Source organism: Cornus florida, unplaced genomic scaffold, assembly GCF_030987335.1.
Source record: "Cornus florida cultivar Cherokee Brave unplaced genomic scaffold, ASM3098733v1 CherokeeBrave_3.0.0_Hap2_Chr07, whole genome shotgun sequence".
NCBI classification, from domain to species: domain Eukaryota; kingdom Viridiplantae; phylum Streptophyta; class Magnoliopsida; order Cornales; family Cornaceae; genus Cornus; species Cornus florida.
The window spans coordinates 14,255,491-14,270,986 of NW_026775577.1; the positions used below are offsets into that span (position 1 = coordinate 14,255,491).

A 15,496-nucleotide genomic window follows, 5' to 3' on the forward strand; every position below is an offset into this window, starting at 1 on the left:
TGAATTTAACTAACCATCCAACTCCTATCCTTCACTTTTTTTTGTTTCATCTTGCTTTTCATGACAAATCCTCCTCTAAAATTTGGCTGGGATAATAAGAGATTTTCGACATTATAAGTATGTATTCTAAATAGGATTATACGTACACAATCCTATGTCTGCATTGAAAGGGTGTTTTTAATTTCAAACTTGCGATAAGTGACACAGTGGAACAACCTTATCCCAAACCAACCAAAAGTAAAAAGTAAAAAGTAAAAAATAATAAATAAATAAAAGAAATAAAAACGAAAAAGAAACTGAAACTGAAATGAATATAGAACTCTGAAGTGAGTTGAGCACCAGCATCCAAGTGGGTATTATTTAAAGTGATCCATAAATATTGGACCACTCTTGTGCGCCAATTTTATGCTCCCAGCCTTTTGAGTGTGTGTGTGTATATATTAATTAGTAGTTCCCATCATTGGATTGCATTCATTTCCTACCGTCTTCTTCATAAAAATTAAAAAATTGAGTTCAGAAAACATTTATAAAAAAAAAACTATAAATAGAAAGAAAAAAAACAAAACAAAACCTTGAGTTAGTGGAACAAAACAGAGTTTTGAATGTCATAAAAAGCTTTGCAAGTAAGTCAAATAATTCTTTTTTTTTTTTTTTTTAAATTCATTTTCTTTTCACTTCACAATTAGCAATATACATCAAGCTATGATATAAGAAAAATCCATTAATTTTTATTAATAAATGAAAATAATTTAACTTTTCTCTAAAAATCCCTGTCTGACTAATTGTAATTAGATTATTTTTCTTGTTAATTTTGAACTATTAGTGTGTGATAAGTGAATTAAAAATAAAATTTAAAAAAAATCCAAGGAAATTATTATTTTTTAATAATTCCACTTTCTGCACATTTCTCTATCTTTATTCTCCTTTTATTTCTATTTTATTCCTGAATAAACAAGAGAATAGAATAGATTTAAAATATATATATATATATATATTTTTTTTCAAAAGAGGGGAGAGTATTAAAACCTCTCTAAATAGGTAAGTAGTTTGATTCCAATCAAAGTTATGATTGCAAGGCTATTTTAAAGGGGTCAACGGTTAGACATATTTGACTAAATTTATATGAGAATGAGATGGCGTCAAGATAACATCATTATATTTAATGATTTCATGATAATGTCATTCCCCACCCACCTAAATCGATCAAATTTATCCAAAAGTATATATAAAAAATATTTTTAAAAAAAATTAGTATAATAAATAAAATGGCATCGAATAAAAAAAAAAAATTAAAATGACAAAATTCAGTGGCCAATCCTATTAAAATAAAATCATACAAGAAACTAAATAAAAACAATGAATAGACAGGAGTGGTCCGGAGGTCTAATTAAAAATTGGATGCAAAAACCCTAAAAAGAGAGAAACAGTAAAGGCTATCAACTTAAAACTACGTAATGGATTGAAGACTATTGAAAATGTCTTTTTAAGATCACAACTGACCTGAACTTGTCACACACTTTCTCTTACCTTTTATATTTTTTAATTTTTTAAATGATAGTTTAATGGTATTTTTTATTTTTTAAAATAAAATGTCAAGATAACCTGAGTGTGTGAATTTCTCGCCCTCAAATAAAATATAAAAAAAGAAATTGTGATCAATAAACATTTTTCACATAAGTTTTTTATTTTATTTATTGGTAAGCATGTAATTTTATATCCATCGACCACTTTATTTTTTTATTTTCACATTGACCATTTTATTTATATAGAAATTTTCAATTTTCTTTTCTTCAGTTTCCCATTCCAAACACCGCGTATATTGAATTTTTTATTTTATTTTTAATAAAAAAAAAAACACACGGCGTAATAAATGGTCAAACTCAACAAAATAATATACGCGGAATTTACATGTGAACGTTGACGTGTTCACTTTTCAGTCGTCGATGGTGTGGAATCTTCCCCTCTGTACACACTTTTGACCCGATTGGGTCTTTATCATATCTTCGTGGCAAAGTTACAAATATGTCCTTCATTAAAGGCATGATTGAATCTTTTCTTATCAGCTAAACCTTTTGACTTCTTGTCTATATCTTTCGCAACCTAACCACCTCTGACCTTTGTTTCTTGTCACAATTAATAATCTCTCCGTTATTTTATTTTGACATTTATTAACTTAAATATGGACAAATTGCATAAACTCTATTCCACTTTATTTTTTCACATAAAACCTTGATGGAAAATTTTGAAAAATACACACCATTAAAGTGATCTTGTAATGACAAAAATATTCTTTAATATAAAAAATAATAATAATGCATTCGACTGTCGGATGTTGTATCACAATTCACGACTTTAATATAAATTTTAAAAAAATTAAGTTTCCTTAAAATGATTTTCATTTTAAGTTTTCTGTTCATTTTTAATTTGTTCCAATGTATTTTTATTTTCTTATAATTACACCATTATTATTATTAGTTTTTTGAAAATAATTTTTAACAATATTATTCCGAATAAGTTATTTGTACTAATTTTAATCTTATATTAACGAGCACCATTTTTTTTAATTTATATCAAGGGACATTTTTGTCACGATAACATTACTTTACAACAATTGAATGATTTACCGGCTCATACACTTTCGGGCTCATACACCCACTTGTCCCAACCCTTACCTTCTACTTTGGAAGGCAATGAATTACCACTAAGCTCCTTAGGTAACAATTGGATGGTGCGCGCGCTTGAACTTTTAAGGGGGAAAAAAATTCAAATTTAACAATCATCCTTATGAACCCATATTTCCTCTTATTTAGGGAATTCTTTTATTTTAGTGCAACATCTATACAACAATTATATTACAAAATGCAACATCTATACAACAAATGATGTAACAGTTCTGCAACATATTTATATCGAAGATACATATCTGTATAACATATTAATCATATTGCCTCAATTTAACAATTTACATAATTGTTATGTTGTTGATTTAAAGAGAGTTCCGTTAATGATGTAAAATTATGGCATCAATTGTTCATATTTTCGGCCGTTGAGCTTTCTAGTTTGTGGAGAGATATCAATTTGTAGAATCACCCATGACTATCCCCAAGAAAGAGGGGCTCCCTCGCGGTTTTGAGATCTCTCATATCGTGGGCTGTCTCGGTCCATTCTATCATAGACACAGTTTGTTTTGGCGGAATAATGGATTGAGAAACCATCCTAAGAGGCTGAGAGGGGAAGAGAGATGAAAAAAATGGAGTGACAGAGATACGAAAAGAAAGAGAGGAGAAACAGCATCCTAGTCCATAATATACACTACACGCACAAGCACACAATTTTTTACCGTTACAAAGACAAAAGAAACCGTGGACTTTGATCAAACTCACTTCAAAACGCTAATGTAAACGCTACTGTTTTGTTTGCCTTTTTTTTTTTTTTTTTTTAATGTATTATTGTATATAACTTTTTGCACATTCCATTTGGGAAGGTCACACATATTGAGAAATAATATAAAAAGATTGTCCTAAATCCTTGTGGTTTTGAACTGTCTCTCACTACCACCAACCATAGATTTATCTGAAAACAAACTCGGTTATTCTTGATCCAAATTTCCCCAAAATAAATGCAGCTCGTTTTCCAGCTCACGACCCAGATTCTCTAATCTTTGCTTGAACAAACCCTTTGATTACGCGCCTGTTCTGTGTGAACTCCTTTCTCTCTCAAAAAGCTCTCTGGTTTGTGGTTGGTGGTGAGAGAGTATGGCAGGGGATACTTCAACCACGGTGAGGGAGCTTGACCGAACACCCACATGGGCCGTAGCTGGTGTCTGTGCCGTCATCATCATCCTCTCTATTGCCTTAGAAAAAATCCTTCACAGAGTTGGATCGGTATGTATTGCCATTATAAACACACCCAAATTGTCCTTTTTTTTTTGTTCCTCTCCAAGTTTGTCGTCTTTTGATTTTGCTCTTCTTTTCTTCATTTCATTTTGTTAGATATTATTATTTATGGGTTTTGTTAATTTTTTTATTTTCAATTTACAATTATGACCCAAAAAGAAATTTGTCTGCAGTGGTCTTAGTTCGTCCTCTCAACACTGTCCACCATGTTTTTGTGCCTCTCCAAGTTTGCTGTCTTTTGATTTTGCTGCTCTTTTCTTCATTCTGGTTTTGTTTAGAGATTATTATTTATGGGTTTTGTTTATTTTTTCATTTTCATTTTTCAATTATGACCCAAAAAGAAATTTTCTGCAGAGGTGTTCATAGTTTTACCAGATTAGTTAGGGAGAGTACGTACTTTCTGTTTCTTAGACAGATAATTTGAGGCTTTCAACTTGGAATTATGGAAAGGAGTAGCTAAAAATTGATTCTTTTTTCTTTTTTGTTGGTTATTTTTTGATTTTTAGGGTTGGTTTCATTAAATTTAACTTTAGCTTTTTTGATTAGGAAAACACTTTAAACTTTATCCCTGCTTATGTATGAAGCAAAAGGAAAACACTTTAAACTTTTTCCCTCTTTATCTATGAAGCAAAACAATATATATGTTTTTTTTTGTTTTTGTTTTGGGTAACGAAGAATCAACCCACCGGCAATCCAATTTGAGCTTTCCCATTGTTCGCATTCCGGTTGCACTCAATTGCCTGCAAACCACATGGATCATTTAAACTCAGGCCTCACGTTCAGTGAGACTCGAACCATAGAGGCAGAGACCTAAGGGGAGTACCCCCAAAGGTCTTACCTGCCGAGCTGCCCGCGAGGGCTATGATATATATATACTTGGAATAAGTATGCTTGGCTTGGCTTGGCTTCCGTTAATTTCCTTGATTTTATTTTAATTTTTGTTGTCTCCTAGTAGTGCGTGGTTCTGTTTTAACTGGTTCATGTTGTTCAATTCAATAAATATTTTAACTTATTGATTCCAGTTTGATGCTCCTTGAGTGCTTCTGATTAACTTAGATATTATTGACACAATGAAAATTTCTATTCAGTGGTTTACAGATAGGCACAAGAAAGCTCTTTTGGAAGCTCTGGAGAAAGTTAAAGCCGGTAAAAAAGCATTACATGTGATGATTGATGACAATATTTTCCCTTATTAGTGATCCTTATTGAACTACAAATTAGTGACTCTTGCTGAACATTCATTCTGTTGTTGCAGAGTTGATGGTCCTCGGTTTCATCTCGCTTCTCCTGACATTTTCTCAGTACTACGTTGTCAAAATTTGTATTTCCAAAAATGTCGCAGACACTATGTTGCCATGTCCTATAAAGGAAGCAGCCACCGAGGAGGAAGGTCGTCGAAGGCTTCTATGGTATGAGCGTAGATCTTTAGCTGCTGGTAGCTATCCTTCTCCTTGCAGCACGGTAAGTATATCTATCACCGTATTACATTATGTAATTGAGCCACATAATTGGTGATATAGTTGTTGTAGTGAAAACTAGTGATGATGATAAGGAGGAGGATCAGCATATTTGGCAGTTCTCAATAAATGTATGAGTGAGAGCCCAAATGTACATGTCTATATTTAGATGGCTAAAACTCACTTCCTATATATGTATGTATGCAGTCATCGTACCAATATAAATATGTCTATACCAAGTGTAATATTATGTTGTTCTAATGATATTAATGCATCTAAATATATTTCTTAATAATTCAATTATAAAACACAGATTTTTCTGAATTTTGGACACCACCTACCCATAGGAGGTACATGTTAGAAACACGACTTCAATTGTGATGGAAAGAACCAGGTCAAAGTCGTTAGACTGTCTATATTTACACATTTTCTGTATATCAATAATGATTCTTGTGCCAGTAAACACTAAATTTTGTAATCTTTATTTGACAATATGAAACAACATACTTGTCTTCTTATCCACTTGTTCACAAATCTCTGGGACTTCCCTATTGACGTAAATGACTTCCATTTCCAGATAAATGAAAATTCTAAATGCATTGGTAACTACTTGCTGGTTGCATATTTAAGTTGATTCCACGGGTTAAAAGCATAAATTTTGACCCATTAACGAAGACTTAAAAATAAAAAATGTGTGCCAAAGAGCTACTCTCATAATTTGTCTCTGCAACTTAACCAGTCATACTTTTGTACTTCTTTTACCTTGGTATTAGTTTGCACCTTGCACCTTTTATCTTTTAGTTTTGAAATTGTAAAAGTTGTTCTGATATCTTGAATTAGTTACTTCTGTAACTCAGGATTTGAAACAAAAATAAAATTAAGAACTCAATACTACGCATAACAGATGGAGGTTCTGAATTACAGATCATTTCTCTTATTCAACTTCTGCTGATAATCCTGACCACTTCTCTAGTCAACTTTTGAAGAGGATCTTTACATTTAATTTTGCATTACTTATTGAGATGATGACATTCAATTTGGTCTTCCTTTAAGCGGATCTCACTCTTGTCAACAGGGGAAAGTGCCACTTATATCTGTCAACGGACTGCATCAGATACACATCCTCATATTCTTTCTAGCAGTCTTTCACGTGATATATAGTGCCATCACGATGGCGCTTGGCAGACTAAAGGTAGTTTGAAATATGACAATTTATTACATGTTGACATTTTTTTGTTATACTTTAAATGCTATGCCATATGTTACTATGCTAGGTTGCTTAGGGCATACTGGGCCGGAGCTGGCAGCATCCGAATTTCTTATCTCATTCAAGTAGCTTAGCTTGTTATATCTTTAGCCACTGAGAATTTGATTGATCGATGTCACTGGAATTTTGTGGGAGTAACAAAGACTTCTTCAACAATATTATCTCCAATAAATTAGTTGGGAAATGCTTTGCATAACAATAATTTATTTATTTATTGAAAGTTGGAAAGGCCCTTTTGTCTAGCATTGTACTAGTAGTAGTAGGAAAGATGCTACCAAAAAAAAGTCGGCCTGATTTGGCTAGCTGGTTGTTAGGCTTGGCTTGAAAAACTAATGAGCCCCAAATTAAGATTGATATTGGTTTCTTTATCTCTGCAACTGATGCCAAACGAGATTTTAATTTTGAGCTCTCTTCAAGAAGCTGTAAATCTCCTTGATTTCAGATAAACAACTGAGTGCCTTCTGCTCCTTTTGGTCTTTTGTATCTATTGATCTCCTACCAACTCACATTGTCCTTATCGAATCCTTGATAGGCAGATAGGACTACTCCTGCTTGCTCTTGGCCTTGGCTGCTTAGAGACATACCTTAAGTTCGTCTTTAATGATTTATTAAACAATCCCTCAACAGGTTTGATAGAGCAGGGGGAGGAAGGAAGAGTATCAAAGCTAATAAGAGAATTAGGGTGCTAAAACAATAACCCAAAACCCGCTTGTTTAGAGAATGAAACTGTTCCTGTAGTCGATCTCCATTTGAAGTCTTAGGGTGCTCAAAGGCATGTGACCCGATTTTGAGTCTGGAAAAAAAATAAACAGGAGATGAAATTTGTTTGGGACTGTTATGTTCCGGACTATAGAGGAAAGCAGCATAACAATATGGATCAAAGCAACAATTGTCTCAACCATTTATGTCTGCATAAAACCTAAACTTGGTCGTGGTCCAACCAGACAGTGCCAGAACAATGAACCAAGAGGTCACGGCCTGAATATATTCCTATCCATCCCCGACGTGGACACGCCTTTGACAGCTTTTTTGCCATTGTATTGCTTCTAAGGTGGTACTTGGCATTTTAAATTATAGTTTGCCTTTAAAAAGCCATTACCTAGTGTTGGTCCCACTAATGTGCCTAGCTTTCAGCATTATTTTGCACAAAGTGACTACTATTAGAACCTGTGTTCTTACGCTTTGGCGCCTTAGCTTTTTCTATTATAACAAACAGCGGTTCTTGCCAGTTGCCTCTATTGTGAATAATGTTTAGTTGTTTGCTGAAATCTTCCTTATGCAGATTCGTGGCTGGAAAGAATGGGAGCAGGAGACTTCATCCCATAACTATGAGTTCTCCAATGGTAATCTTTGCAATGATTTATAAAGGAGCATTTCTTCATGTTTCAGCTTTAAATTTGATGTTCCTCATCTCTGAACATGGGTTTTTTATTAAATTATTTCTCTCCCATGATGATAACATGCAGATCCATCGAGATTCAGGCTTACGCACGAGACATCTTTTGTGAGAGCACATACTAGTTTCTGGACTAGGATCCCATTCTTCTTCTATATTGTAAGATATAATTCTCTAATTTTCTCATGCATGTTCATTTTCAAATTTTTTTTTTTCTTTTCGTGAAATCATATAATTTGTTTGATACAAGGTGAAAGAAGAGATAACATGATACTAAGACTTTGCACATGTGACCGCAGTCTATTATTAGCAATATATAGCTGACTTGAATTTAGTGTTCATATGTTTTTAGCACCCACTATTAGAAGTCATCTGATCAACTTGATATTAAGATTCTTAAAATATCAATCTCTTGCAGGGATGCTTCTTTCGACAATTTTTCAGATCTGTTAGCAAGTCTGATTACTTAACCTTGCGCAATGGATTCATCACTGTAAGTTTTCTATTGCACAAATTTCTACTATTTATTTTTGATAATTTATGTCTTTTTTATTTTTATTTTATATAGTTGTACTTTTTATAGGTCCATTTAGGTACTGGAAGTAAATTTGACTTCCAAAAGTATATCAAAAGATCACTAGAGGATGACTTCAAGGTAATCGTGGGAGTCAGGTAATATTCTTCTTATTGAATATGTTGTTCTGTTGAATCATCTTTTGGAGGTTATCACGAACTAATCTTTATGATGTTTGCAGTCCTGTGTTATGGGCGTCATTTGTGGTATTCTTGCTCATAAATGTTAATGGTGAGTTACTCTTTTTAGTAAAACACATTCCAAGTATATAATTTTCACCTCCAAATTGACCTACATATTGGTGGTGTTATTAAACATTGTGTTTCCGTTCAGGATGGAAGGCATTGTTCTGGGCATCCTTAATTCCTATGCTGGTTAGGAACCTTTTATTCATCATATATTTTGTAGATTAATACGGAAAACAAATCCTAAGTGTGTAATTGTTCTCAGATAGTCTTGGCTGTTGGAACAAAGCTTCAAGCTGTTTTAACAAAAATGGCACTTGAAATCACAGAAAGACATGCAGTTGTCCAAGGGATACCACTTGTGCAAGGCTCGGACAAATATTTTTGGTTTAGTTGGCCTCGCTTAGTTCTTCATCTTATCCATTTCTCTTTGTTTCAGGTATTAAATTTCTTCTTATTCTGACAATAGATTTTAAATTAAGCACCAACTAGGAGCACTCTATTAACTCATTTGAATTATCATTTTTTTGAACTCGTCAAATTCAGTGTTCTTTATTAAATACCCATCACTAATTAGGGCTTGGGTTATACTGTTATAGTCTCATAGATACTTGTTCTCCTTGTATTACCTTAGAATCCATTTTGAAGTTAACAAATTGTCTATAATGGCAATGAGAATTGGCATCTGATTAGGGCTCGGGTCAATTTTGACCACCAGATCATTATTATACGGTTGTGGACACAGCTAATCCTGTTTCTCAACCCCTATCTGTAGTACTTGTTCTTTATTTGCAGTCATTGTCTATGTAATTGAAAATTTCTATTTACTTTATTTTATTGCTTTAGCTTGAATCTTTTCTTGATTGTTATCTTTTTCTTTTTTTTTCCTTGTGGTTATGCAGAATGCGTTTCAACTCACATATTTCTTGTGGATATGGGTAAATGAACATTCCCCTGGCTTGGCTATCAAATTTTAGTTTATTTTTTATTTATTGAAAATAATGATACAAACATTTTCTTTCGTGCAGTATGAGTTTGGGTTGACATCGTGCTTCCATGATAATTTCAAGCTTGTAATTATAAAAATTGCAATTGGGTAAGGGTTTTTTTTTTTCTAATTTTTTTTTTTTTTCTTCTTTTTTACAAATATTAAATGCCACCTTATGTGTGGAGATCATTAGTCTGAAGCTACATGACCTTGAATTTACGGAGTGATGTTTGTTGCGGTTTCCCAGGGTCGCAGTCCTATTCTTATGCAGCTACATTACACTTCCGCTATATGCCCTCATAACTCAGGTACCATACCATCACTGTGTTTAATGTAATTTCATGTAGCATATGATATCTAGTGAAGCTATAAGAATAGCTTACATTATATTGTTAGAGTGAACTGTGAACATCTCTAAGACAAGTTTTGGAGACTAAAGAGTTCCAAGTTCAACTGCTTTATCAGATGCCAAAACTGTCAAGTTTTCAGCTATCAACCTTCGGTTTTGTCTATTGCCACTAAACCGAACTCTCCGCATTTCTATCAGTATAAATGACAAAGTTTTCGGTTCTACTAAAGCATTAAAGAATCTACATGAACGAACTGTTTCAAACAACTGAATTGGCTGATAATTGTTATGTTGGGAACTCACAGATGGGTTCAAACATGAAGAAATCTATTTTTGACGAACATACGTCAAAGGCCCTTAAGAAATGGCACATGGCTGCGAAGAAGAAGCACGGGAGAACAGGAAGGTCCCCCATTCGAACCCCTGGTGGAGGAAGCCCAACAGCTTCAATGGCTGGTTCAACAGTGCCCTCCACTGGGGCTTCACTCCACCGGTTCAAGACTACCGGCCACTCAACCCGCTCATTCACCTACAACGACCCTGAAACGTCTGATTATGAAGCAGATCCACCGTCACCCACATCATCTACTGCCAACTTGATTATAAATGTTGACCACGATGATTCAGACACTGAAATCATTGTACCCCACACTGAGGAAGAAACCAGAAAAAAAGAAGACGACTTCTCATTTGTGAAGCCTGCCCCGTCGAAGTGAAGATGATGCTGGAAATTGCTGCCAAAACCATCAACACTCTGTATGATTTTTTGTTGCATGTATTTTGAGAAAATTTGTAAACATTGAAAAGCAGCTTCATTTTATGTAGTGGCATCTATTGTAACATCAACTTGATGTGCTTGTTCATAAATTATAGTTTTCAGTCCACAATTTTGCCTATGTTCTGGGCAAATTTTGCTAATCTGAGAGCATGTATAAATTCAAACCCTATGATTTGAGATGATGTTCATTATATAAATGTTGTATTATGCTAATGTATTTTAGATGATTTACACTTAAGTCCCATAAAGCGAAAGTGTAAAAACGGTAAAATTAAATCACAAATAGTAAAAATTTGAGTGAGAACGTGCGGTAGAGCGTGACCCGTTGAGAAAAAGTGACTGTTGTGCTTCCTTAGGCTTCTATGCTATGTCTCCCTTTCATAGGGGACAAGGTGGATACTTTTATACCCGTCTATAGTCTTCTATCTGAAATCACTATGTTTTTGTTCACACAATTTTCTAGGTTGGTGAAAATGGGAATATAGTGACATTTTTTTTTTTTTTTTAATTGCAATATCATAGGGTTTTTTTTTTTGTTTGTTAATATAATCTTTACTTACCCTAAAAAAAATAATAATAATAAAAGATAATAATAATAATAATAGGTCTCAAAAAGGAAAAGTAGGTGGGGGCCTACTTGGCAGACAGTTTCACTTGTATTGGTTGTAAATCTCTACCCATGCAATTGTTTCTCTTTGATCATTTCTGTGAAACATCATATTGCCATAGTTGGCTGATTTTGTGAATGAAATGGTTAGTGCAAGAACAGTATTGGCTTACACTTTTGAGGCATGATTACAATATAGTATTATATATATGTATATATACAAATATATAAATGTATTAACAAATTTTATGTACTTGTCGATCTCCCAAAATTTTATCATGTCAAAGAATTCTAAATTGATTTATAAAAATAACAAAATAAAAAGAGGTGAAAGTTGGATAAATGGAGGTGGTAAGAAATTGACATGTAGTTTACTATGAATATTGAATTCTCTCACTTATCTTGAGACGATGAGTACAACCACCACCATCATCACCACCACCACCACCACCACCACCACCACCACCACCACCCTTCTCAATTGTTTGGTGTCAGACCGCATAAATTTTATGTTTTCATTTCGCTCAATTTAAAATCATATCTTTTATATATTAATAAATTATGCATTCCCAAAGTGCCTTCTCAGCCAATCAAAAATATGGAAAATGACATTTTGACAGTATTTCATACAAAATGACAGTCAAACCAATTTTTTTATTTATCTCAATATATTTGTATTACTTCTATAATCGGGTATCTCAGTAAACTTGTGTTCTCATCATGGTTGAATCACGTGACTAACGTCATCAATCATACTCTAATATGGGCGCAATTTCATGAGGGTACCCCTCATCATTTATGCATAAAATTACTGTAACAAATTTCAATATTCATTCGCATATTTGTGTGTGTGTGTGTGTGTATATATATATATCTAATATAATTTGTTTTGGTAGGAAAAAAACCCATCATTAGGCAAATGTCAGTTTTAAATAATATATAGACAAATTATTTCACGGGACATGATGTTGGTTAAATAATGTACAAGAATGATAGACAAAATTAAGTATAAACATGGCCTGTTTTAATCACCAAACGAGTACTCTAATATTGGTGAGAGATTTATCTAATCAAACCAAACAGACCATATATATATATATATATATTAACTTGAAGAAATCAACTAGTCCTATCTTTTATTACCAAACATACTACTAACTTACAACATTAGAACTTATCTTGTTGTGACTCTCCAACCTTCCACACTTTTAATAATCCAACCATATTGTTTAATTGAAAAGAATTAAATAGGGAGGAAAAGGAATGGATATTTGTTTGTTAGGAGAGAGAGAAGACTGTTGAAGGAATCTGAAGGAAAAGAAGGGAAAGGAAAACAAAGGGTAGCATAAAATATGAATAACCCCCAAACAGTCTTTTCTTTATCCTTCCAAAGAGTAATGATTAATTTTCTACCTATTTTCTATAGCAAGTAAATTCCTATTTAATAATAATATATACCTCAATACTTATTTTTTTAAAAAATAAATTAAAGTTTATTTTATTTATTTATTTATTTATTTTACAATTATTCTATGATATTATTGTTGTAAAAGTTATATTTTAATGTTCAAAATTTGTTAAAGATGTGATCTGAAATATTTAACAAGTGTCGAATATGTGTTAGAAATAAAAATAAATAAATAAATTTTAAAATAATGAAAACTTTTAGAAAAATAATATTTTAAAAATAATTATCAAATTTAATTTATGTGAGTGTGGTTATGACCCTCGTGCCATGTGATGAGACACACCATTCTTCACATTAATTAAATTAGATAACTGCGGAATTTAGTCATTACTTAGAAATTATTAAAATTTGATAGGAACACTATATATATATATATATATATATATATGTATTTGTATGCTTCAATTGTGTAGAAGTATGAGAGTAATAATTAGATAGATTAACAAATTTTCTTCTTCCTTTGACTTGGAACAAGTATGCTACACATGTGTAGTGGAGAGATTCGAGATTCTGGTGGCCCCATATATTTACTCCTACCGGTCCCACCACATGTGCATGTCCACCTTTCAGTTCACTCCATGTTTCAGCTAACCTACCCCCACCCCACCCCACTCCACCCATTGTAAACCAATACTAGGGGTGCACACGTAGTTCTCGGCCGGTTTTCAGAATATACCTGAACCAAACTAGTAAAGATATTAGAACCGAACCAAATCAAATCCTTATAATAATACCATCTACTTGTGGGTCCTTACCATCCATTGTAAAATTACACTAGTTCCTGTATTCGGTGTGGATAAATGGAATAGGGTGAGATTATCATTTTATTGTTTGACTGTAAATATAAATTGTATAAGAATAGAATGATAATAACATATTTTGATTGAATCAATTTAAAATTTAAAATAGAATAAATTTAAAATTGAATTCTCCAAAATATCACTCTTAGTAACAAATAAATTAAATTAACAAAATGACATTTTTATATAATTTTTAAAAAATAAATGGTGGTGGATAGTGGTGGCGATGGTGGTGGAGGTGGAAAGCGATGGTGGTGGATAGTGGTGGCGATGGTGGTGGAGGTGGAAAGCGATAGTGATGTAAGTAGTGGTGTTGGAAAGCGGCGGCGATGGCAATAGTGGAAGGCAGTAGCAGTGGTGTTGGTGGAAGGCGGTGGCAGTAATGTGGTGGTAATGGAAGGCAGTGGAGGTGGTATAAGGCGGTAGCGGTGGTAGTGGAAGGCGATGGCGCTTGTGGTGGTGGTAATGGTGGAAGGCGGTAGCGTTGGTGGTGGCAGTGGTGGAAGCGGTGGTAGATGTGAAAGACAGTGATTGTGGTGGTGGTGAAAGGCGGTGGAGGTGGTGGTGGTGATAGAAGGTGGTAGCGGTGGTGAAAGGCGATGACGGTGGTGGCAGCGGCGGCGGCGGTGAAAAGCGATGACGGTGGCAGCGGCAGCAGTGGTGGTGGTGGTGGTTGAGGTAAAGGAAGACGATGTCAGTGGTGAAAGGTGGTGGACGATGGTGGCGGTGGTGGTTGCGACAAAGGAAGACGGTGACAGTGGTGAAAGACAGTGGCAATGGTAGTGGTGAAAAGCGATGGGCGATGGTGAAAGTCTGTGGCAGTGGTGGTTGTGGAAGGCGGTGGTGGTGGTGGTCGAGGTCGTGGTGAAAGGCGGAGGTGGTTGTAGTAGAAGGTAGTGGTGGTTTTTAGATTTGAAATATGAGGGTTTTTTTGAAAGTTGATTTTTTTAAAAAAATTACTTGGTAATGGAATGGCCAATCAATAAGTTTAGTTATGAAATGAATTTTCATTCCAATAGAATGACATTCCCATTGCATATCAAACAAATAAATGGCTGGAAAAGACATTCCGTTCCGTTCCATTCTTCCACACTAAACGTAATATAGAAGTGCACATAAAAATTTTCGGTCTCGTTTTCAAATAAATCTGGACCAAATTAGTAAAAATAATAGAACCGAATCAATTTGAAACTAACTAAATAATAATAATAATAATTGAACAGATGGGTGGGTTTCATGATTTTAGATAAATAAACGCTCATATGCATACCAATCAAAAATGGAAAATCAAAATTTAAACTATACATTGACGATCATATGTACTGTGATATAGAAGTATAACAAATTATATTTGTTATCAATCAAAAATTGAACAAGTACATTGGATAAGATATATATTGTCTATTTATTATTATTAACGAATTGATTTGAATTGAATTAAATCAAACCAAAATTGAATCATAATCAATAATTTTTTTTTTTTTAAACCGAAATAATTGTATCAAATTAAAATATATTTTATCCATTTATTATAAAACGGATTGGTTATATCAATTATGATTATAAAATATAAAATCATGATTATTATTTAAAAAAATTTTAGAACCCAAATTAAACCCTTCTATAATAGAGCTGAGCTAAACAGCAGGGATGTCAATTTCTTCCGACCCGTCGAATTTTCGCCCCGCCCCGCCCCTAATGTGTTGGATTTGGTAGCCCCCTAAAAGAGTT

At 33.5% G+C, this 15,496-nt stretch overlaps 1 protein-coding gene across 2 annotated transcripts; it reads left to right on the plus strand.

Annotated features, from left to right (window-relative positions):
* The first annotated feature begins 3,476 nt into the window (after positions 1 to 3,476).
* LOC132266490 (MLO-like protein 10) lies at positions 3,477 to 11,103 on the plus strand. 2 transcript variants are annotated; one of them, XM_059767371.1, is made up of 15 exons: positions 3,477 to 3,884; positions 4,985 to 5,042; positions 5,152 to 5,357; positions 6,429 to 6,545; positions 7,903 to 7,963; positions 8,087 to 8,175; positions 8,435 to 8,509; positions 8,600 to 8,688; positions 8,772 to 8,821; positions 8,924 to 8,964; positions 9,041 to 9,214; positions 9,678 to 9,713; positions 9,804 to 9,871; positions 10,011 to 10,071; positions 10,418 to 11,103. In XM_059767371.1, the coding sequence occupies exons 1-15, from the start codon at positions 3,756 to 3,758 to the stop codon at positions 10,826 to 10,828; spliced, it is 1,665 nt and encodes a 554-aa protein (XP_059623354.1). In that variant the 5' UTR covers positions 3,477 to 3,755; the 3' UTR covers positions 10,829 to 11,103. The 2 variants fall into 2 exon arrangements, with proteins under 2 accessions (XP_059623354.1, XP_059623355.1); XM_059767372.1 differs by lacking the exon at positions 3,477 to 3,884 and adding an exon at positions 4,063 to 4,781.
* Positions 11,104 to 15,496: the final 4,393 nt, after the last annotated feature.

Bases quoted from the DNA above. Each gene is read 5' to 3' on its own strand.
- LOC132266490 (XM_059767371.1), top strand. From the start codon at position 3,756: ATGGCAGGGGATACTTCAACCACGGTGAGGGAGCTTGACCGAACACCC. The intron at 5,358-6,428 runs GTAAGTATATCT...TCTTGTCAACAG, and splicing joins ATCCTTCTCCTTGCAGCACG to GGGAAAGTGCCACTTATATC. The intron at 9,872-10,010 runs GTAAGGGTTTTT...GCGGTTTCCCAG, and splicing joins ATTATAAAAATTGCAATTGG to GGTCGCAGTCCTATTCTTAT.